We start from the raw sequence: 25,196 nt of genomic DNA on the forward strand, positions 1-25,196 counted from the left end.
AAGGCCGAAATAGCCATCACAATTAAAATGTTTTTTTTAAGAAAGGGTGACCTACGTGGTGAGGCTGGGATTGGATCAGTGGATCCTTAGCCACAGACACAACTGGACAAATGACCTATTTCTCTGCAGTAAGTTTTCTCTGATCCTATGATCCTGTGTGAGACCACAAGACCCCTTTTGTAGTATAAACTTGCTGGCAGAATATCAGATGGTGATGAGGGGGCGGTTGGGAGTAGGATAGATTGGCTGGTTGAGAGGTGGGCAACAACAGCCTTGCACTCAACGTCAGTAAAACCTAGGGACAGCGGACTTCAGGAAGGGGGTGTCGAGAGAACACATACCAGCCTTTATCCAGCAGTGGAAAGGGTAAGCAGCTTCAACTTCCTGGGTGTTGACATCTCTGAGGATCTATCCTGGGCCCAACATATTGATGCAATCACAAAGAATGCACACCAGCAGCTGTACTTCATTAGGGATTTGAGGAGATTTGGTAAGTTGGCAAAGACTCCGATGTACGCAGAGAGCAACCTGAATAGTTGCATCGCCGCCTGGTACGGAAGCGCTAATACACAGGATTGAAAGTGGCTGCAGAGGGTTGTAGACTAAGCCAGCTCCATCATTGGCTGAAGTCTTCCCACTATCGAGGACATCTTCGAAAGGCAGTGCATCAAGTAGGAGCATTTGCTATCAAGGGCCCTCGCCATCCGGGACATGCCTTCTTCTCATTACTACGATCAAGGAGAAGGTACACTCAAAGTTTTCCGAAGAACTCCGCCATTAATTTTGTAAATGGGCTGCATGACAACTACTTGAGAGGGCTGCACATTTGATTAGGAGCTTCCTCTCCTGTAATTTCTGACACTCAGTCCAGCTGGATTACGAATGTATTTTCACCTGACACCTGTACTTCAATGAGTAAAGCGATTAAAATGTTGCCTGAGCCTAAGGAATTCTGCAGTACTTGGAAGGTTCATTATGACGAAAAAATGGATTCTATATTTAAATACTTTTCCGTGATTTGTACAAAGGATGCGACGTCAATTCTTTTTGTGGGTGGTATTGAGAAAATGCCTCTGGCCACACATTCACATGAGGGCGCAACTGGCTCAGGCTGTAACTAAGCCAATAAATCAACTCTACCGACTTCCTTACATAATTGGTTAAACACGACGTCAGTTAAAAACCACAACCCGAAAAACCCTCCTTAAAATCTCCTGTCGAGCAACAGGTGAAGCATTCGTCTGGTGCGACCAATGATTTATTTCCTCGTTTAAAAAAAGTGGAATAACAGCAGCGTCCGTGTTAAGGTGCCAGAGAACTTTCTTTTACGATTAAAAGGTATGTTTCATATACCTGAATTTAATCTTCAAATGTGCGAAAATATTTTTTATAATTTTACGTGAAATATAACTATTTCTGACTTTTCAACTTGCATGATACTTGATACAATCGCTCGTGATATTTTTATTCAAATTCAAATTGAAAGTACCTGAAGTTTAGATGTAACTGGTTCGGTGATCCGTTAAAACACCTTCAAATCAGGTGTAAATTGATGGACTACTTCATCCGTTCTGATTATTTTTTAAAATCTTGTATTTAATCTTGCCTGACGTTTTCCCTTCAACTATCCTTCATGGGTCGCGGTTTGATTTTTTTTTGTTTATGAGAGAACATTTACTACATCAGTCGTAAACTAGAGTTATACAAAAGAAAATTATTCAGCGTACTAGGTTAGGTGAAATCGGGGTGAGTTTAAAAACTGAAATGGGGTAAGTTGTCAACGGAAAAGTGTTCCTTTGGAAACGACGTCCTTGTTCCGAACCATAACCTACCACGAAGCGGATCTGTACACGTTAGAAATAAGTATTTTAAAATTAGCTAAGCAATTAAAATTATTTAATTTAACTGTTGCTTCCAATTTTGGGGAAGCTTTGGTTCCGACTTTTCTTTCAAATGGTTTTCTTCGCCCGAATTTTCTGTCCAGGATTCAATTAAGTAGCGTATTTGGGTGGGCGGGCGGGCAAGCAAGTTCTCACTTGGCATGTTCCAAGAGTTTTAACTAATCGTTCTTCCTCGAAGCTCTGAGGAAGGGTCCTTCAGCTGTTCGTTCAACATACTACCAAACCTGCTGGGTTCTGTTTTCAGATTTCCAACATTGTTTTTTTTCCAGTTTTGGTTTAAAATGAAATGTGGTCAATTCCACCAGATGAAATTAAATCCTTTATTCTTTCCAATTCTGTGTTGATGTGGTGGCTTGCTAGAGCGCAGCAGGTTGCTAACCAACAGAGCAAGGCTTTCAGCTAGAACTTCCCTCCCCCTGTAGTTAGTACCTGGTTATTGTCCGGTTAGCCCTTGTGACTACCAGGATGTTTGGCAAAAATACTCATTACTGAGTCCCAATGGGAGAACAACAACACCTGCCCAGTATCCAACTGGCCATGCAGTATCCATCTCTACACTTAAACTTTTATTTCAGCACTGGACCTGTAGCTTTCAATGTTATTGCATTTATTTTCTCTTTATCAACCCCCTGGGCTTTGTTCCAGATTTCAACCATTCTTTGGATGAAATTTCTTCTTCAATTCCCTTCTAAAGCACCAACTCTTGCCTCTCGTTAAATACCCATCTTGCTATCTACCCTCTTTGCCCTTATAACTTTATAAGCTTCTATCAGCATCCCTCGCCATATTCTTCCTGCAAGGAAAGTAAGCTAAGTCTAGCCAGTCTTAAAGTATCTGAAATGCTCTAACGTCATAGCAATCTCTCCTGCACGTTTGCCATCAGAGATCCTGGGACATGTACACCAAAGTTCCTCAGTACTTCCTAAGGATCTACCATTCATTATGTACATCCTACCCCATGTTGTTAAGTACTGTTGAGTCATCGTCGACTTGTGGATAGTATAGTTGTCCATAGGGTTTTCGTGGCAAGATACGGAAATAGATTGGCAAGCCTCCTTCCATGCAACTACTGCTGCTACTTGGGTTGGAACTGGCTGGATTCGAACTCGGGACCATCCAGCTCGAAGTCCAGTGCTGACACTTCTACACCACTGGCTGGCCCAAGCAGCACTCCTGAAATGCATTGTTTTACACTTTCTTCAAGATGTGTTCCATCTGGTCCCATGGAATCCAGGGAGAGCTAGCTGGGTAGATCTGAAATTTCCTCAGAGTGATGGTTGAAGGTTGTTTCTGGAATTGGAGGCCCCTCCCTAGTCATGTGCTGCAGGGGTCAGTGTTGGGACTTTTTTTAATAATATAAATGATTTGGATGCAAGTGTGTAAGGCAGTAAGTTTGCAGATGACACAAAATCAGCAGATGATTGAGAGTGAAAGTTATTGTAGATTAGAGGGGGATTGAGATCAGCTGGGGATGTGGGCAGTGTGGAGTCAAACTGGATTTCAAGGCAGATAAGTGTGAGGTATTGCATTTTGGAAAGTCAAACCAGCATAGGGATGCAACGGAACAACAAACTTGGAATAAAAGTACCTAATTTGTTGAAAGTAGTGTCACAGACAGCGAGGTTGAAAAAGTTCTTATTTTTTGGCATGCTAGCCGTCATCGGTCAGGGCACTGAGTATAGGAGTTACAGCGTTATGTTGCAGTTGTGGAGTCATTGGTGAAGCTGCACTTAAGGGAACTGTGTAGAGTCTTGGTCACCTTGTTAACGGAAAGAAAGGGGTTAAACTAGAAAGAATGAAGAAAAGATTTGAGGATGTTACCTGGAACAGAAGGCATGAGTTACCTGGAGAGGTTGGCTAGGCTAGGCCTTCTTTGAATAAGAGAATTTTATAAAACTGATAGAAATACTTAATATTATTATTAAGGGGTATAGATAAGATGGGTGATAAGTCTCCTCTACGAGGCAGAGAACACCAGACCCAGAAGGTACAAGTTTGGGGAGGGGAGAATGATTTAAATGGGTCCTGGTTTGGGGGGGGGGGGTATAACTTTATCATCCAGAAGATAATGAGTAAATGGAACGAGCTCCCAGCGGAAGTGGCTGAGACAGGTACAATAGTATCATTGAAGAGGCACTGATAGTTAAATGGAGTAGAGTTTGGAGGGATATGGGCTGACAGAGGAAATTAACGCTAGCTGGGTGGGCACTGTGGTCAGCATGGAGAGATGGGCTGAAGCAGCTGTATCTGTACTGTGTTGTTTTGACTCTATCTGCCCACCTTGGCATCTAATCGATACTGTGCCAGATTACCTGTGATTTCATAAACAATGCTTACATGGTATCTGTAAACTTATAGCTCCTACATATGCAATCCACGTATTTAGTGTGTGAATTGCAGTGGCCTGGCACCAATTCCCATGCTTATATTAATAGTCATAGGTTTCCAGTCACAAAAACAACCTTCACTCATCACTCTCTGCCTCCCGTCACAAGCCAATTTGCCATATTGCACCATATCCCACAGGCTCTCCCTTTTGAGCCAGTATCCCAAGTGGATGTTGCTAAGGCTTTGCTGACGTCAGTGTAAATATCCACAGCCGTATTCCCCATTAATGCATAGTTGCCTTAAAAAATTCTGTGAAATTAGACAAGATCTCCCCTGAAGTCTTGCTGACTACCCCTAATTAATCTGTATTTAAAGACTTTTTTTTTCTGACCCAACAATTTCACTGTCACTAATGTTGGACTTAAAATATTCCACCTTGAAAGACAAATATGGTATATTTTATTCCTTCAGTTGTTTGGTGGCCTTGCCTGTGGTCAGCGCAACTTGACTGCCTACCTTTAGTCCTTCAACAGGTCAAAAGTTGTTATTTCCTTTTTAATACTGTGATCGGTCACACATAAGCAAAAAAGCTAAACGTGGAAACAAGATGCAATGGATTCCAGTTAGTTGGATCCTCGGTTAATCATATTTATTAGGACAACTCTTAAAGAACAAAAGCTGATCAAGAAAATAGCTGGAATACCATTCATTAATTTGGGATACTATACCATTTAATTGGAGCAGGAGACTTGCAACCAGTTTCTAACTAGCATCGGTCACATGCTCTTGGGTGGCTGTTAGCCAGTAAACCAAGCTTAGAACGAATAGTTTATAAATAGCCTCAGTTGCATGCATATGTCCAAAAAGCAGTGATTTTGTCTGAAAGACAATTCAGACCTGTTCTGCTTACTGTGATTTCAAGCAATCAGGCTTGCTATGCCAGTAACAGCTAGGTGTGAAAATAAAACTACCTCAAGTTAAGAATCACTAAGGATTTGAAGGTATCAACAATCATCTTGATTGTAACAATGAAAATGAAGATTTGCAGGATGCAGTCTTTGATAGCATTGTATAAAGGCATTCCATTATCTGCACTAGCTGTCTGTGCTGATTCTATCCATTTACAATCAATCAAAAGAGCACAAACACTGGATAAATTCCTCCAACAACTATAAGGAAGTAAAAACACAAAATGCTGGCCTGCTGAGTTCTGCCAGCATTTTGTGTTTTTCTTTATTTCCAGCAGCTGCAGATTCACTCGTGTTGCCTTTTTTAAGGAAGTAAACAGTATTATAGTACTGTAGTAGGATTGATAGTGTTCTAATTTGTTCTGTATTTTTCATTTACATACATAATGTTACTCAGTTAAATAGTTTGTCTTTTTAACCATATAACAATCACAGCACGGAAACAGGCCATTCCGGCCCTCCTAGTCCGTGCCGAACTCTTAATCTCACCTAGTCCCACCTACCCGCACTCAGCCCATAACCCTCCACTCCTTTCCTGTCCATATACCTATCCAATTTTACCTTAAATGACACAACTGAACTGGCCTCTACTACTTCTACAGGAAGCTCATTCCACACAGCTATCACTCTCTGAGTAAAGAAATACCCCCTCATGTTTCCCTTAAACTTTTGCCCCCTAACTCTCAAATCATGTCCTCTTGTTTGAATCTCCCCTACTCTCAATAGAAACAGCCTATTCACGTCAACTCTATCTATCCCTCTCAACATTTTAAATACCTCGATCAAATCCCCCCTCAACCTTCTACGCTCCAATGAATAGAGACCTAACTTGTTCAACCTTTCTCTGTAACTTAAGTGCTGAAACCCAGGTAACATCCTAGTAAATCGTCTCTGCACTCTCTCTAATTTATTGATATCTTTCCTATAATTCGGTGACCAGAACTGTACACAATATTCCAAATTTGGCCTTACCAATGCCTTGTACAATTTTAACATTACATCCCAACTTCTGTACTCAATGCTCTGATTTATAAAGGCCAGCGTTCCAAAAGCCTTCTTCACCACCCTATCTACATGAGACTCCACCTTCAGGGAACTATGCACTGTTATTCCTAGATCTCTCTGTTCCACTGCATTTCTCAATGCCCTACCATTTACCCTGTATGTTCTATTTGGATTATTCCTGCCAAAATGTAGAACCTCACACTTCTCAGCATTAAACTCCATCTGCCAACGTTCAGCCCATTCTTCTAACCGGCATAAATCTTCCTGCAAGCTTTGAAAACCCACCTCATCATCCACAACACCTCCTACCTTAGTATCATCGGCATACTTACTAATCCAATTTACCACCCCATCATCCAGATCATTTATGTATATTACAAACAACATTGGGCCCAAAACAGATCCCTGAGGCACCCCGCTAGTCACCGGCCTCCATCCCGATAAACAATTATCCATCACTACTCTCTGGCATCTCCCATCTAGCCACTGTTGAATCCATTTTATTACTCCAGCATTAATACCTAACGACTGAACCTTCTTAACTAACCTTCCATGTGGAACTTTGTCAAAGGCCCTTTTTAACTATTTCCATGAAACTTCAAATAATTCAGGCAGCCTCTTGTTTTGGCCAAAATATACTGATAATGATATGTCCCAATTAACCAGAATCCACTGGGCTGTTTCGAGTCCACTCAACATTTATTGCATTGATTGTCTGTTTCAAGGTTATTGTTCTGTCTAACAAATCACTTAGCAGAAATAGTTTTACTTGCTTGTTAAGAAACTTGATCTACTTTCATGCAATTTAGTGAAAGAGGAAAAACTGGACAAAACCTTGGTAATAAGGAAACTGCAGAAATCTACTTTAATACCATTTACAGAATAATGGTATTGAGCAGAGTGGATTTGTGACATAGTACAAATTTCAATCACTTGGGGTGGAAAATGTTCCTGTAAATCTCCAACCCCTTTAAAGCTATGCCCTGCAACTATGCACCTAAAGGAGAAAAGCTTTATTAAGGACATCCACATTATAAAAGCAGAATACATGGAACTGGATTGAGAATTTGGTATCGGACAGTGCATTATAAAAGAGAAGAATATTTGGCAGGGTGTGACTAGTTAGATGTTGAAAGGATAGAGGAAGTGACTTTGCACAATTTATCTCAATTTGAGGAAGAAGTGAGAATGGATGATATGTTACGATATGTTTGAACAAAAAATATAAGTGAATGGCTGTCATACAAGTGCTGCAAATGATTAAATGATATATTGTCCTTCTGAGAAGATTTAAGTGCTCCAATTATATGGGGCTTAGAGAACACCCAGAGCTTCATGTATACTTGTGTTGTCCTTATCCAAAGGGCTACAGAGGGACTCACTAGAGATGGCAGATTTTTCTGGAGAGAATGATTGAATAAGACCGTCTTCTTGAGTTCGCAAGAATGAAAGATTACCTCAAGATCTAAAGAAGTACCTTTTGGAGCTTAGCAAAGATGCTTGAAAAACATTTCTCCTGTATGAATAATGAACAAGATTAGATTAAGAATAAGATGCAAGCTGTTTAAGACTGAAATTTTCTTCACTCAAAGGGTGGTGAATCTGTGGAATTATCTCCTCATGAGAATTGTGGAGACTTGTTCATCAAATTAATTCAATGCCTTCAATAATTGAGTGAACTGAGAGTTATGGAGATGCTGTTGAATGACACTGAGACAAACGATTGACCTTGACGATCTTGATGAATGATGGAGCAGATTCAAAGGGGCAAATGTTTGCCTATTCTTTTATTTTATATTATTTAAAAGTTGGACTTGTCAGGGAGCAAATGTATCAAAAGATAAACTGAAAGAATACACTAAACATGTACCTGGTGAGCAGGAAGCATCTTGGCTTGAGTCTAGAAATTTGTTTGCAGATGTTAAGCTTCACGAAGCTTCCAAATCGTAACTATGTCTATAACACTGAAATTAGAGGCAATTTGGGAGTTGAGTTGGGCTGTTGAAAATGCTATGCCTTTTCACTTAGAATGAATGGATTTTATCATCTTTCCATAGAATGAAGCTTGAAATAGTTGAGTAAATCCAGAGTGTATGTTTTTAATTGAACGTTCTTATCACCAAAATAAACACTGAAAGCAATGCAGAACTGTGGCATTCTGTTTTATGGAGACTGCTGGGATATGAGTAGATAAACCTTGAATCTTCAATAAATCAAAAAGTACCTTTTGAGATATTAAATTTCTTTCATCAAGAGCTATAATGTAGCTTGCAAAGTATTAGCTAATCAGAACTTTCATTATAGACTTCATTAGAAGCCATTTCACAAATGCCAATCTTAAAACTGATTATTTGATTATTTGCTGTTTTATAGATCTCTTCAAGTAAAAATGGGGTGCTTTACATTTGTGAAGGTTATGATGATCCTTTTCAACTGCCTCATCTTTGTGAGTATGCTTGTTCCACAGCTGCCTTACAGTGATTATATACACGGACAGTTGGTAAATGTGTCAGCTTGGATATTTTGAAACCCTGTTTGGAGGTTTTTAGTAATGATGTAACTGAGAGGCTATTTTGTATACAAATTTTTAGCAACTTTTAGCAGCAATCTAATATAGCAGAATGTCTCCGGATGTATCAACTCATTACCAATTTTTGATGATCATGTTAAAAAGCAAGTCATTTTAGGTATCTTTGCAGTAGATTTGTTTTTAAAGGGAGAACTGAGTCACCCTAAAGCCAGGCATCAAAGATGACATGAGCTCATAGAACATAGAAAAAGATTGTGGGAAGAATTTCAGAGTAAAAGCATGGCCCCTGTTTTTTTATATAATAATTTGAGGGAAGAGAAATGGCAGATTGTAAATATGGTACAATGAACTAAAAAGTAAGTGCAAATTAAGATGCAAATACTGCTTGCTGGGGAACTAATATCAATCAAACCTAATAGTCATCAGGGTTTTAAAATTAGAACATGAACAGCAGAGCTGAATGAATAAATTGAAGAGTAGAAGTGTTTGCTTAAGAATAGCTAAAATAACAGTGAGGGTTTTGGATCCAAGGTCAGGGTGAGGTTCAAATTGGATATCTATGGTCTTAATCATGCAAATTAAGCAATAAAAGCAAGAGGACCTGTCAGGACTTTCTACTGAGTTTGGCATTGATTCAGTTTTTGGGTCTTGGCTAGCGACAGGAGTGTACGACTGCAAGTGAGGCGGGTAGTGGAATCTAATGCTGTAAGATCCTCTGCCCTTGAGCTTGCCCAGCAGGTCTGAGAATGTTGCTCCCTATGAGGCTGAGTGTGATGTGCTCCCAGAAGGATGAACAACTGGACTGCAGTTCAGGGAGCCATTCAGTGGGGAGGGGTGAGGGGGGGAAGGGCTAAGAGAAGAGAAATGCAATTTGCATCGGGGATATAAATTGATGCATCTGTCACAGGGGTCCCATAACTGTTCTGCCGTCTGGCTCCAGGATAAGGAGCATTACACCTCACTTGCAGAGGAATTTGGAGTGGAGGGGAAAGATCCAGTTTTTGTGATCCATGTGGGTGCCAACAGTATAGGAAGAACAAGGAAAGATATTCTGCTGAGGTAATTTAAGTAGCTAAGAACTAAATTAAAACACAGGACCAAATATGTAATGATCCCTAGATTGTTACCTGAGCAACATGCAAATTGGCTTAATAAGAATAGAGTTAAATATATGGGGCATTGGCACCTGTATTGGGGAAGGAGAGAGCTATACAGATGAGACGGGCTCCACCTGAACTATGCTGGTACCAGGATCCTGGTTTTCTAGGGCTATGGATAGAGCTTTGCATTAAATAGCAAGGGGTGGGTTCAACAGCTTGGAAAATTATGGATAAAGTAAAGGGGAAGGAAATTGCTGAAGAGGTTATGGAAATCTCCAGAATAAAGACAAAAAACAGAAAAGGATAAGAATTTAACCAGGCAACATGGAGACATAATTAAAAAGGATGATAAATGCAGGACTGAAGGTGTAATTTTGGAATGCATGCAGTACATGAAATAAGGTAGATGATCTTGTAATGCAGTTAGAAATTGGCAGGTATGATGACATCACAGGCATTGGAGTTATGGTTGAAAGAAGATCGCAGCTGGGACTTTAACACCCAAGGACGTCCAATTGTATCAAAAGGACAGGCACATAGGCTAAGGGGGTGAGGTGGGTTCATTGGTTTAATAAATGAAATCAATTATTTTCAAAAGAAGTGACATAGGATCAGAAAATGAAGAAGCCTTGTGGGTAGAGTTAAAATACTGCAAGGGTTAAAACTTCCTAATAGGAGTTAAAATCGGAGAGAAGCTAAAATCAATGCACTACAGTGAGCAAAGATAACTAGAGCTGTGAAGAGCTGGTGAATGGAAGGTGGCACTAGCAGGGATGATGGTAGAGCTGCAGTGACTGGAATCTATGGGGACAATTTGGAAGATGCAGAATTGGTTAATCCCAAAGAAGAAGCATTCTAAAAGAAGGCTGAGGTAACCAAGGATGACAAGGGAAATCAAAGCCAACAAAAAACACAGTACAGCAAAAAAAAACAGTGGGATATTAAAGGATTTGGAAACTTTTTTTGGGATGGGTGGAACAACAGAGGGCATTTGAAGCAATAAGGAGAGGAAAGGTGAGATATGAGAACTGTGAGTGGATATTGGACCTCTGGATAATGATGCTGGAGAGATGATGAGGAAAATTAAATGTAGGATGGGCTGAATGAGTACTGTGCATCAGTATGCCAGCAATTCAAGAGAATTGGGGCAGAAATGAATGTAGTTGCTATTACTAAGGAGAGGGTGCCTGGGAAGCTGAAAGATCTAAAGGTGGGTAAGTCACCAGGACCAGATGAACTACATCCCAGGACTCTGAAGGAGGTAACTGGGGAGATTGCGGAGGCATGAGTAGTGATCTTCCAAGAATCATTAGATTCTAAATAGTTCTGGAGGACTATATTTCAAATGAACTTGGCAACGGGTTAGGTACCAGAGGATTGGAGAACAGCTAATGTTGTTCCATTGTTCAAGAAAGGCTCTTAAAAATAAACTGGGAGATTATAAAACAGGGTGACATCTGGAGTAGGTAATTTATTTTAAGAGACTAAATATAACAATATTTGGATAGGCAAGAACTAATTAGGGATAGTCAACATGGCTATGTGAGTGGTAAGTCATGTCTAACTAATCCTGTGGTCTTTTGACTAGGAAAGTTGAAGGCAAAACAGTGTAGACCTTAGCCAGGCCTTTGACAAGGTCCCACATGGGAGGTTGGTCAAGAAGTTCAGTTGCTTGGCATTCCGGATAAGGTAGTAAATTGGATTAGACATTGGCATCACAAGACGCCAGAGAGTGGTGGTAGATGGTTGCCCCTCTGGAGGCCTTTGACTAGTGGTGCCATTGTGATCAGTGCTGAGTTAGTTCTTTGTCATTTGTATCAACAATCTAGATGATAATCTCATCACTGCCTGCAAGGAGTTTGTACGTTCTCCCCGTGACCGCGTGGGTTTCCTCCCACAGTCTGAAGTCATACTGATTGATAGATTAATTGATCATTGTGAATTGTCCCTGATTAGGCCCAGATTAAATTAGGGGATTGCTGGATGATGCGGCTTGAAGGGCCTGTTCTGCACTGTATCTCAATACATAAATAACTTCAATGTAATAAACTAGATCAGCAAATTTATAGATGACACCAAAATTGTGGGGTGAAGTGGACAGTGAGGAAAGCTTGCAGCAGGATCTAGACCAGCTGGAAAAATGGCAGGTGGAATTTAATGAAGACAAATGTGACATGTTGGACACTTTGGTGGGAGAAACCAGATAGGACTTAGATGGTGAGTTGTAAGTCACTGCAGAGTGCGGTAAAACAGAGGGATCTGGAAATGCAGACCCTTAATTCCTTGAAAGTGGTGTTACAGATGAAGGGTTTCGGCCCGAAACGCCGTCACTACCTCCTCCCATAGATGCTGTCTGGCCTGCTGAGTTCTGCCAGCATTTTGTGTTTTTATTTATTTCCAGCATCTGCAGATTCACTCGTGTTGCCTTTGAATTCACAGGTAGATAGGGTCATTTTTTTTAAAAAAGCATATTGACCTTCATAAATCAAAGAATTGAGTATTGGAATGTTTTGTTGAAGTTGTATAAAATGTTAGTGAGGCCTAATTTGGAATATTGTGTACAGTTCTGGTCTCCTACCTACAGGAAAGAATGAATAAGCATGCAGAGAAAATTTACAAGTATGTTGCCAGGAATGGAAGACCTGAGTTATAGGGAATGTTTAATAGGTTAGGTCTTCATTTTGCTGTGCTCTGGGGAATAAAAAGGGGTATGCATAGGGTAAATGTAAGCAGGCTCTAGAGGGTTGTGGGCTGGCTACATGCAGGGCAAAGGGACTAGGTCAATTAATCCTTAGGACAGACTAAGTTAGCTGCAAGGCCTATTTCTGTACTGTGGTGTTCTGTGACTCCATGATGGGAAAATCGCAAATATCATTCCACCCTTTAAGAAGGGAGGTGGGCCAAAGCCAGGAAATTGTAGACTAGTTAACCTGACATCTGTGGTTGTGAAGGTGTTAGAGTCTATTTCTATGGATCTGATTTCACTGAATTTACAAGCAAACAATAAAAATGGGTCGAAGTCAGCATGGTTTCCTTAAGGGAAATCTTGCCTGAGAAGTCTGTTGGAATTCTTGAGAAATAACAGGCAGGATAGACAGGAGAGTCAGTGGATATTGTTTAGTTGGATTTTCAGAAGGGCTTTACAAGGTGTCACATGTGAGGCTGCTAAATAAGATAATGTTTTTATAAAGAAGATACTAGCATGGACAGAAGATTGCCATTTGCTTGTCAGCCAAAGAGTGGAATAAATGGGGCCTTACCTGGTTGGCTATCAGTGATTAGTAGTGTTCTGCACGGATCAGTGTTGGTTCCATTACTTTTCATGTTTATATTAATTATCTGAATGATAGAATTCATGGTAGAGGGGTGTAGATGATGCAAAGATAGGTGGAGGGGCAAGTAGTGTTGAAGAAATGGAGTCTGCAGAATTAGTTGGATGGATCAGGAGAACAGGCAAAAAAAGAGCTAATGGAATACAGTTTAGGGAAGTTGTATGGCCATATCCTTTAATAGACTAAATAAAATCAGAGATTTTATAAATGGGGAGTGAATTCAGAAATTGGAGATGCAAAGGGACTTGGGAGACCTATTGCAGTATTCCTTAAATGTTAACTTGTAGGTTAAGTTGTTGGTAATGAAGGCAAATACAATATTAACATTATTTCAACAGAATTAGAATGCATTACAAAAATCTTGATGTAATGCTAGGCTTTATAAGGTGACGGTCAGGACACATTTGGAGTACTGAACAGTTTTTGGGCCCCATATCAAAGAAAGAATCTGCTGGCAATGAAGGGTCCAGAAGAGGTTTATGAGAATGATCCTGGGTGTAAAAGGGTTAACGTATGAGGAGAGTTTGATGGCTCTAGGGATGTACTTACTAAAAATGAGGGGGGAGCCATCGAATGTCGAAAAGCCTCAATAGAATGGATGTGGAGAAGATATTTCCTATATTAGAGGAATCTAGGACCAGTGGGCATTAGAGTACAAGGATGTCTCTAAAACAAAGATGAAAGGGAATTTCTTTAACCAGAGAGTGGTGAATCTGTGGAATTCATTGCCGTGGATAATTATGGAGTTAGTCATTAGGTACATTTAACATGGAGGTAAATAGATGCTTAATTATAAATGACCAATACCTTTGCTTACCACCACTTTTTTAAAGCACAATGATCTATTGTGTGTTAAGTTGGATATGCCCTAATGTTCTTGTGACTCATTCAACACCAAGTATGCACTTGTTTTTGTTATACGGTTTGGATTACAGCTGTTTGAACACTTATTTGCATTTCCATTGTTTAAGTTTGTCTCATTGTCTTGTTTCAAGTGTGTTGCTCAAGAGTAGGGACTTCTCCAGATCACAAAATCAAAATTGATGCATTCATTCTATAGGGACTGCATTAGAGGCACTGAGGATTAATGTATATTTGACCAATAATACAAAGGATGTTACTGTCTGAATTTAAGATCAATCCTATTATATTAAAATGGTGCTATTTATATTTTGCTCTATTAAAATGATTAACAATTCATAAAGTGACTTTCATCTTTACAAATTTGACTTGTTAGATTAAATTGCATGCATTTTAATTGAGTGTGGGGGAAAACTATCTGAAATTTTCTTGTTCCTTTTCAGCTTGCAGGAGGAATCCTGTTGGGTGTCGGAATATGGGTTAGTGTGGATGGAACATCTTTTGTAAAAGTAATTGGTCCTATATCTTCTCAAGCAATGCAGTTTGTCAACATTGGCTACTTCTGCATTGTGATTGGTGCCATCTTGGTTATCCTTGGATTTCTGGGATGTTGCGGTGCACAGAAAGAAAGTAAATGCTTGCTAATGCTGGTAGGTATAATTTGTGGGGAGTAAATACTGCCCATGAATAAATGATTTTAATTTTACCATTTGCTGAGCTGGAGAAGTGTGGGTGGTGGAAAATGAGGAACTATTGAACAACTTAATTCTGTATCGCATAAAATGCTGGAGGAGCTCACAAGTCACATGGCCAAAACCCTTCATCAAGACCTGTCGAGTTCCTCCAGCATTTTATGTGATGTTCTGGATTTCCAGAGAATCCCATATTAACTCAACATCAGCCTGGTCTCCAAATATTTGGAATCCTAAAGCTGTTTCAGCATTCTGTTGGCCACATCTATGATACTGGTCTTCAATAAGGTTTATGTGTGTGTTGACAGACCGATACTGGGAGTTTAATTGGGTTTCATAAACTCGGAACGCATTCCCTTGGGTTTGGACTAAATGCAACCTGGAAGAGTTGTACAATAGTGACTGCATGCTATATGTCAACGTTCTATCCAATTGAATGTCAACAAAAGCTCCAAACGCTGGTGGAATATTCCATTCGCGTAAAGATTGACATTATTGCATGACCTCGCTTTTTGAGTAAAGGGGGTTTTGGCATTGTTTTCAGTCACAGTGTGCAATAGGAGTACAGCCTTGTGCTGCAAGCTATCTCCTAAGCCTTTTGTGATGGTTGTGTTCTCTCAGATCTCTTTAAATATTGCTGGTAGTTGCATGCACTCAACCAAGCCCTCTAGCTGCTAGAGGACCCCTTGGTTAATGGTCATGGCTCTATGGCATAAAAAAGGTTGGGGACCATGCTCCAACACATGACAGACAGACCTTCTCACTAAACAACACAACATTAATTTGAGCAATGTGGTGGCTGCTTTAAATGAGCTACTGGACATAAAAATCTGATCTTTTGGTTTGAATTAGCATGGTGCCTTGAGACCTCCATTTATCAATCCACTAATGAAGAGTAATATCTAATTGTTACATTAGTTAGCAAACTTGCACATGAGGGTTTTTGTATTCTGACAGTACCTGCCACCATTTAAATGTAAATATTCCAGCAACTAGTTTGTCAATAACATTCTCCTCAGAGCCAGGTAACAATTCTTTTGTTTTCATGTTCCCAGTTCTTCATTATTGTTCTTATAATCTTCATTGCTGAAATTGCTGCTGCTGTCGTGGCTCTGGTGTATTCTTCTTTCGTAAGTACAAGCTTTTGTCTCCTATTTATAAAGTGCTATTTGTCGTGAGTTTATTGTATTTAATGGCCTTCAGTTATTCCAGCTAATATCATGGCAAAGTTTTGCTAGCTTTCACTTTGAGAGTGATGGAAGTGGGAGAGACGTTTGTTACATTTAATCTCTTCCTCCCACAATCACCCCATATGGAGATGTGGTGACAATGAGGACAGCAAGTTTGTTATTTGTATTCCCTGAAGGCTGTTGAAGGGTCAGTTTCAGAGCAGCAATATTTGATGCAGTCGGTCGGTAGGTTAGTAACATCTGCTCTGGACTTCAAGGCAAGTGGTCCCTGGTTCAAATCCAGCCGGCTCTTTGCATGCTGTCCATCCATGCTGGGTTGAGTGTTGATCTAATAACTTTGCCTTGTTTTTTAAAAAAAAAGAGACAAAAATTCTAAAGAAACCACAAGGTGCAGTAAGGAACAACAACAACATTTGATACACAAGCTCAACTTCGCTTTTCAGCTGGAAGCAGTAATAGAACAATAGCCTTCTAAGTGGTTCCAGTTCACTGATCATTCGGTACAAACTTCGTTACGTGTATTGACTAGGTATCAGATACAGTCACCAGGTAAATGCTTTGTGAATGGTATAAAGCTTTCAGAGAGTTTAACAGATATTTAGAACCATAGAACATTACAGCACAGAAACGGGCCTTTTGGCCCTTCTTGGTTGTACTGAACCATTTTTCTGCCTAGTCCCACTGACCTGCACCTGGGCCATATCCCTCCAAAACCCTCTCATCCATATACCTGTCCAAGTTTTTCTTAAATGTCAAAAGTGAGCCCACATTCATCACTTCATCTGGTAGCTCATTCCACACTCCCACCACTCTCTGCGTGAAGCCCCCCCCCCAATGTTCCCTTTAAACCTTTCCCCCTTCACCCTTAACCCATGACCTTTTTTTTCTGCCCTAACCTCAGTGGAAAAAGTCTGCTTGCATTCACTCTATCTATACCCATCATAATTTTATATACCTCTATCAAATCACCCCTCATTCTCCTACACTCCAGGGAATAAAGTCCTAACCTATTCATCCTTTCTCTGTAACTCAGTTTCTCAAGTCCCGGCAACATCCTTGTAAATCTTGTCTGCACTCTTTCAACCTTATTAATATCCTTCCTGTAATTAGGTGACCAAAACTGCACACAATACTCCAAATTCGGTCTCACCAATGTCTTATACAACCTCACCATTACATTCCAACTCTTATACTCAATACTTTGATTTATAAAGGCCAATGTACCAAAACCTCTCTTTACAACCCTATCTACTTGTGACGCCACTTTTAGGGAATTATGTATCTGTACTCCCAGATCCCTCTGTTCTACTGCACTCCTCAGTGTCCTACCATTTACCTTCTATGTTCTACCTTGGTTTGACCTTCTGAAGTGCAATACCTCACACTTGTCCGCATTAAACTCCATCTGCCATTTTTCTGCCCAATCCTCCAACTGGTCCAAATCCCTCTGCAAGCTTTGAAAACCTTCCTCACTGTCCACTACACCTCCAATCTTTGTATCATCAGCAAATTTGCTGATCCAATTTACCAATGATCATTCAGATCATTGATATAGATGACAAATAAAAACGGACCCAGCACTGACCCCTGTGGCACACCACTAGTCACAGGCCTCCACTACCACTCTCTGGCTTCTGCCATTGAGCCAATGTCTAATCCAATGTACTACCTCACCATGTATACCTAGCGACTGAATCTTCCTAACTAACCTCCCATGTGGGACCTTGTCAAAGGCCTTACCGAAGTCCATGTAGGCAACATCCACTACCTTCCCTTCATCCACTTTCCTGGTAACTTCCTTGAAAAACTCTAATAGATTGGTTAAACATGACCTACCACGCACAAAGCCATGCTGACTGTTTCTAATAAGTCCCTGTCTATCCAAATACTTGTAGATCCTATCTCTTAGTATTCCTTCCAATAATTTACCTACTACCAATGTCAAACTTACCAGCCTATAATTTCCCGGCTTACTTTTTGAGCCTTTTTTAAACAACGGAACTACATGAGCTATCCTCCAATCCTCCGGCACCTGACCTGTGGATGTCGACATTTTAAATATTTCTGCCAGGGCTCCTGCAATTTCAACACTAATTTCCTTCGAGGTCCGAGGGAATACCCTGTCAGGTCCTGGGGATTTATCTACTCTGATTTGCCTCAAGACAGCAAGCACCACCTCCTCTATAATCTATATAAGTTCCATGACCTCCCTACTTGTTTGCCTTGTTTCCATAGACTCCATTCCAGTTTCCTTAGTAAATACAGATGCAAAAAACCCATTTAATACCTCCCCCATTTCTTTTGGTTCCATACATAGCTGACCACTCTGAACTTCATGAGAATGAATTTTATCTTTTACTATCCTTTTGCTCTTAACATACCTGTAGAAGCTCTTAGGATTATCCTTCACCCTGACTGCCAAAGCAACCTCATGTCTTCTTTTAGCCCCCCGATTTCTTTCTTAAGCATTTTCTTACTCTTTTTATACTCCTTAAGCATCTTATTTCCTCGCTGTTGCCTATACATGTTATACATCTCTCTCTTCTTTATCAGAGTTCCAATATCCCTTGAAAATGAAGGTTCCTTATTTGTTTTGCCTTTAACCCTGACAGGAACATACAAACTCTGCACTCTCAAAATTTCTCCTTTGAAGGCCTCCCACTTACCAATCACATCCTTGCCAGAGAACAACTTGTCCCAATCTACGCTTTTTAGATCCTTTCTCATTTCTTCAAGTTTGGCCTTTTTCCAATTTAGAACTTCAACCCGAGAACCAGATCTATCTTTATCCATGATCAAGTTGAAACTAATAACGTTATGATCACTGGAACCAAAGTGTTCCCCTACACACACTTCCGTCACCTGCCCTAACTCATTTCCTAATAGGAGATCTAATATTGCATCCTCCCTAGTTGGTACATCTATATATTGATTTAGAAAATTTCCCTGAACACATTTCACAAACTAACCCATCTAGACCTTTAACAGTATGGGAGTCCCAATCAATGTGTGGAAAATTAAAATCCCTTACAATCACAACTTTGTCTCCTGCAGTTATCTGTTATCTCTCTGCAGATTTGCTCCTCCAATTCTCGCTGACTATTGGGTGGTCTATAATACAACCTTATTAATGTGGTCATACCTTTCCTGTTTCTCATCTCCACCCATATGGCCTCAGTAGACAAGCCCTCTAATCTGTCCTGCTGAAGCACTGCTGTAGTATTTTCCCCCTGACTAGCAAAGCCACCACCCCCCTCCCCCAATCCCTCTGCCTCTATCATGCCTGAAATATCGGAACCCTGGAAAATTGAGCTGCCAGTCCTGCCCCTCCTGTAGCCAAGTTTCAGTAATGGCTATGATGTCATAATTCAACGTGTCAATCCAGGCCCTCAGCTCATCTGCCTTTCCCACAATACTCCTCGCATTGAAATATACATACCTCAGAAGATTATTACCACCACACACAACCTTACTATTTGTGACTTTGCATGAACTACTAACATTTATTTTTATCCCCGTTCCACGATCTACTCTAGCACTCTGATTCCCATCCGCCTGCAAATCTAGTTTAAACTCTCCCCAATAACACTAGCAAACCTCCCTGCAAGTATATCGGTCCTCTTGTAGTTCAGGTGTAACCCATCTCTCTTGTACAGGTCCCCACATGCCCCAGAAGAGGTCCCAATGATCTAGAAATCTGAAACCCTGCCCCCTACACCAGTTTCTCAGCCATGTGTTCATCTGCCAGAGCATCCTACTCTTACCCTCACTGGCATGTGGCACAGGCAGCAATCCGGAGATTACTACCCTCGAGGTCCTGTTTTTCAACTTCCTACAAAGCTCTCTGCACTCACTATTCAGGACCTTCTGACTCTTTCTACCTATGTCATTGGTACCGATGTGTACCACGACATCTGGCTGATCACCCTCCTACCTCAGAATGCCGTGCACATGATCAGAGACATCCCTAACCCTGGCACCCGGGAGGCAACAAACCATCCGGGAGTCTCTGTCATAACCACAGAATCAACTGTCTGTACCCCTGACTATGGAGTCCCCTATCACTACTGCTCTCCTCTTCTTCCTCCCTTCCTTCTGCACTGCAGAACCAGACTCAGTGCCAGAGATCCGGCTGCCGCAGCTTGTCCCAGATAAGCCATCCCCCCCCAAAAGTATCCAAATCGGTATACCAGTTCTGGAGGGGAATGGCCACAGGGGAACCTTGCACTACCTGCCCTTTCCCCTTCCCTCACCTGACGGTAACCCAATTACCCAATTTGTTTGCCACAAAGCCGCCATCTGCTTCAGTCAATTTGTGGAGGCTTCCTGAAGTACTTGATGACAACATTCTTGAATGTAGTTGTAAGAGTGGACTCTCCTATTAGAAATAGGCTTGGTTTGGTTTTGTGAAGCAAAATGTTTGTCAACCTAAGCCCAAATGTTGAAGTCTGGTTGTCAGATTTGTTTTTCATCATCGTGCACACCAAGTCTTGCTCCTGGCTGCACTTTGATGCTTATCTGGTACAATTATTGTCTCATTCACTTTTGAATGAAAGGTAAATTTAATCCTACAATTGTTTGTATTTTTGTAGGCAGAGAGTCTTCTTCGTGCCTGGGTAACTCCACTACTAAAGAATGACTATGGAAGGCAGAAAGATGTGACTGGAATCTGGAATACTACAATGACCGAAGTAATTGTTTAACTTATGTTAAATGACTAAATTGAGACAGGGAAATCTTGCTATGGAGATAAGTGTTATGAAGAACAAGTGCGCACCAGAGATGACACTGAAAGATTTGAAGTAACTCAGTATTAAGCAGGGATGTCTAAGGCCTGATGATTATTTGTGGATATCGTTTGTTCAATTGCCATGGCTTTGAATTGACTTGCAACTGTCATGTAACCAAAATCAGACAGTTTAGGAAAACATCAAAAATGGCTCCCTAACCACCTTTTGAATTTCAAAACTTGTACCCCTAAAATTTCCTGCACCTGTACAGAGATTTGATATGAATAAAATACCTCTAGTATTTGGTTTAATACTTCTCTCTCAACATTTGCAGCTGAAGTGTTGTGGCTTTACCAACTATACAGATTTTACCGATTCCTATTACTTCACAAAGAACAGTAATACATACCCACCGTTCTGCTGCAATACAACAATTCCTTGTAATGAAACTGAGGCATCTAGCAGCAAAGTACAGGTATGATGGCTTTTTATTCCTGACATTTTCTGACCTGCATCGCTTCACTGTAGCTATAAATCCCAATCTTTTCATTATTGTAGGGATGTTTTCAACAACTCTTTGACATTCTGAAAGAAAACGCACACATTGTCGGTGGGATTGCTGCAGGAATTTGTGTATTAGAGGTGAGCTCATTTTGTTCAAACTAATTCAATACTCATCTTGCCAAAGCAGGCTACCTAGATAGAATTGACCCTGTGGAATAATATTTAAGATGTAAACATCTCCATTTTGTTATTAAACTAGCTGGGGACTGAGATAAGAGGGAACCAAAATGTCCAATTTATAATCCCCATGATCAGAACAACTGAGTGTGGCAGAATGGAGAATAGAGTAACTAAGCTAGCAGCAATCATTATGAACTTCATTGGCATCTTGGTTTTGAGCCTACTTAGTTTTAGAGAGTGGTTGTTAAGTTTGCTGTTTTAATTAATATTTCTGGGCTGTTGTTCATTTCAGATTGCTGCAATGGCGGTGTCAATGTATCTGTACTGCAAGATTGATGGAAAGACTTATGGATGAGAGCCAGCGTATTGCAAGTTGTCTAGGGAGTGTAATGAAACTTCAGATCAATGTTCGATTGTACTGGGAGTTGAACATCTTCAAACACTTGGAGTTTAATATGAAATTACTGGATGCCAATACAAAATTCTAAGAATCCATTTATAATGGATGTGCAGAAATCTTTCAGAGGAAAATCCTTGCTGACACCATTGCATTTGTCCTATTGCACTAGGACAAGGTACCTCTGTTTTCCCATAATTTAATTTTCCATCAGTCTCAACTGGAAATGAGGTATAAGTGCAAATGTTTTAAATTTTGAGTACTTCTGGAATTTGTCAGTTTGATTCAAACAGTGGCTGCCTTGTTTAGATTTAGTGGGACAAATGTTGTATCCATTGGCTATACTTTTAAATTTTTGACCCCTTGACCAAGAGCTAAAATCTTAATTTTGCCCACACTTTGATATATTTATTCACGTCAACACTTTACAAATTCTTCATGTCTTGGAAGCCTTTTATACACAGCACTTTTCTGAAAAATAATTTCTACTGAGCAGTGTAAATTTTCTTTTATTAGCATAAATACAAATAAGGTAGGGCAAGACTACAAATTGAATGTATGCATAGTCCTGACATTGGCTAACAATGTCCACTAGTCTTGTATTGCACTGGATAAGTGATCCTCTTAAATGATAAAGCCTCTTGTTTTGTATATAACATCAAATAATTAGTCTTTGTATTTTAATTATGACTTTCAATGAAGTTGATTTGTATAATTGTGTCTTAATAAATTATGAACTTAATGAAGTCTAATTTATTTCAAACGATAACCTGGGATATAGGGAATATTTAAGAGATCCTTAGAGTTGTTGCATCCTTGCTAGGAGACTGGAAACCAATACTAATGATGCCATTGAATGGTCTGGTGTTGATATGTGGGTAAGGAGTGATTTCTGTACTATTTGCTTTATTTATTTATAAGTATGTAGAACTAGTTTGAGGACATGAGCATTTTCTTTAAGTCCAGCTGAAAGGATGAAATTACAGGAAAAGTCGTATCTTTAATAATTCAGACTATATTAACTGGAGAAATAGACTTTTCAACCAAGGTCAACCTTGTAGGCACTTAAGTTAATCCCATTTTCCTGCATTTGGTCCAAGACCTTAAAGCTTTTCCTATTTGTATACTTGTCAAAATATCTTGCAATGGTGACTGTTCCTGCCTCAACATTTTACTCTGGCAGCTCAGTCCATTCACACTTGCCCTTTGTCAAGAAGTTATCACTTGGATCTCCCCCCCCCCCCCCTTCCCCCAGCCATACACCCTGGAATTTGATTCCTTTCTCAGTTGGTAGTGGTGGAGAGGGAAGAGAGAAAGGTAGGATGAAGTCAGTCTATGTCCATTATAATCTTGTATGCTCCTCAAGTCACCTCTCAGTCTCCTACCCTCCAAGAAATAAAATCTTTGTCTGCCTCTCCCTATAAACTCAGGCCCTTGAGTCCTGGCAACATTCTCACAGATCTTATTTGAAATCTTTCCAGCTTAATGATACCAATAACAGGATAATCAAAAATGTACACATTGTTCAATTTGTGACCTCAGAAGTATCCTGTACAACCAATATAATGTCTCAACATGGTCAGTGCCCTGACTGAAGGTCAGCATCAAAACCTTCATCTTGTCTACCTGTGGCACTACTTCCAGGGTACTTGAATTCCCAGGTCTCTGTTCTTTACTCCCCCCCCCCCCCACTATCTACCACCACCAAGATCTTACTCTGCTCAGACTTCCCAAAATGCAACACCTTGCACTTGCCTGAATTGAATGCTATTCCTCAGCCAAGAGCCTAACTGATCAAAATCACCCTGCCATTTTTTTGATAACTTTCTTCACTGTCCACAGTAATCACCTATCTTAATCTGTGCAACTCAAAGCACTTAAATGTTATGATGTCTTGCAGATACAGCAGCTAGTTTGAATGCTGTAGGTGATTAGTTCATTTTTTTAAGCTGATTGGGGAGGGTGGGGGGGGAATGATACTGAGTTTTTAACCTGTGCTAGAACACAACTGTTACAGACACTTCAGAACTTCAACTCCTTTAGCACAGACTCCAGAGCATTGCTTTACCTTGTAATTTGGGTGAAAACAATACAGCTGGGATTGTCATGACTGTAGCTCCTGATGGCAGTGTCAATATTTGCATCAAATAAAATTCCGAAACCTCATACTTGAAGGGCAAGTTTCAACCATTAAATAATCTTTCACAATACAATAAACCTTTATCTATAGACTTTTGTATTATTGGTCTCATTAATGATTCATGGAAAAACTTAACAATAATTCACAGCTAAATTATTGCTGGCTTGAAAACTGAAAATGGCTTTCATTAAAATTGACTGCTATAGTCAGCTGTGTTACTGGGGAAAAAACCTTTGAATTTTGGGGAAATGAAACCTTTCTAATTGAATTCTGCTATATGAATATTAGTCAAGCTGATGCCAAATTAGAAATGCTAGATAGACAGTATATAGTTCACACAAAGTACACTGCTGATGCTGTGGTCAAATCAACACCCACAGTTTGACTGGAAGTGCATCGCAAACTGAAACGGGCCTGTAAGTATATGAAATTAAACCTTATTAGTAATAAATCTTCAAATGGATCTTGTTACAAGGTTACATTTGAGGGTTAACTGGTTATCACATTTTCTGCAAACATTGCTTCAGAAAAGGGTCCTCTATTCTTAAAGCACATCTTTAATAGAAAGTACTATATCAACTTCATTTAAAATGTTGCCAACATTTACTTGGTGGATGATAGGACCACAAGACATTAAAGCAGAATTAGGCTATTCAACCCATGACATCTGCTCTGCCATTCCATCATGGCTGATTTTATTACCTCCTTCAACCCCATTCTCTTGCCTTCTCCCCGTAACCTTTGATGCCCTGACTAATCAGGAACTTATCAACCTCCACTTTAAGTAAACCCAATGACTTGGCCTCCAGAGTCATCTGTGGCAATGAATTCCAAAGATTCACTGCCCTCTGACTCAAGAAATTCCTCTTCATCTCTGTTTTAAATGGATGTCCCTTTATCCTGAAGCTGTGCCCTCTGATCCTAGACTCTTCCTACTATAGGAAACATCTTTTCCACATCCACTCTATCTAGGCTTTTCAATATTTAATAGGTTTCAATGAGATCCACCTCATTCTTCTAAACACCAGCAAGTACATGCCCAGAATTACCAAATGCTCCTCATGCATTAACCCTTTCATTCCTGGAATCATTCTGGGGAATCTCCTCTGGACTCTCTCCAAAGGTAGCACATGATTTCTTAGTAAAGGTGCCTAAACCTGCTCACAATACACAAAGTTCGGCCTGTCCAATGCCTTATAAATCCTCAGCATTACATTCTTGTTTTTATATTCTAGACCTCTTGAAATGAATGCTAACATTGCATTTGCTTTTATTACCACTGACTCAATCTGCAAGTTAACCTTTAAGGAACCTTGCACGAAGATGGTAGATCATCTG

General features: G+C 40.1%; 1 protein-coding gene across 1 annotated transcript; it reads left to right on the forward strand.

Moving 5' to 3' along the window:
* Positions 1 to 1,181: 1,181 nt before the first annotated feature.
* Positions 1,182 to 22,460, forward strand: LOC140736931 (tetraspanin-1). The gene is made up of 8 exons (XM_073062977.1): positions 1,182 to 1,338; positions 8,576 to 8,648; positions 14,469 to 14,675; positions 15,773 to 15,847; positions 20,500 to 20,598; positions 20,972 to 21,112; positions 21,196 to 21,279; positions 21,614 to 22,460. Exons 2-8 carry the CDS (start codon positions 8,592 to 8,594, stop codon positions 21,674 to 21,676), a joined length of 726 nt encoding a protein of 241 aa, XP_072919078.1. The 5' UTR covers positions 1,182 to 1,338; positions 8,576 to 8,591; the 3' UTR covers positions 21,677 to 22,460.
* The last annotated feature ends 2,736 nt before the right edge of the window (positions 22,461 to 25,196 follow it).

This window comes from Hemitrygon akajei, chromosome 12 (assembly GCF_048418815.1).
Source record: "Hemitrygon akajei chromosome 12, sHemAka1.3, whole genome shotgun sequence".
Taxonomy (NCBI): Eukaryota; Metazoa; Chordata; class Chondrichthyes; order Myliobatiformes; family Dasyatidae; genus Hemitrygon; species Hemitrygon akajei.

Bases quoted from the DNA above. Each gene is read 5' to 3' on its own strand.
- LOC140736931 (XM_073062977.1), top strand. From the start codon at position 8,592: ATGGGGTGCTTTACATTTGTGAAGGTTATGATGATCCTTTTCAACTGC. The intron at 15,848-20,499 runs GTAAGTACAAGC...GTATTTTTGTAG, and splicing joins CTCTGGTGTATTCTTCTTTC to GCAGAGAGTCTTCTTCGTGC. The intron at 20,599-20,971 runs GTAATTGTTTAA...CAACATTTGCAG, and splicing joins GGAATACTACAATGACCGAA to CTGAAGTGTTGTGGCTTTAC.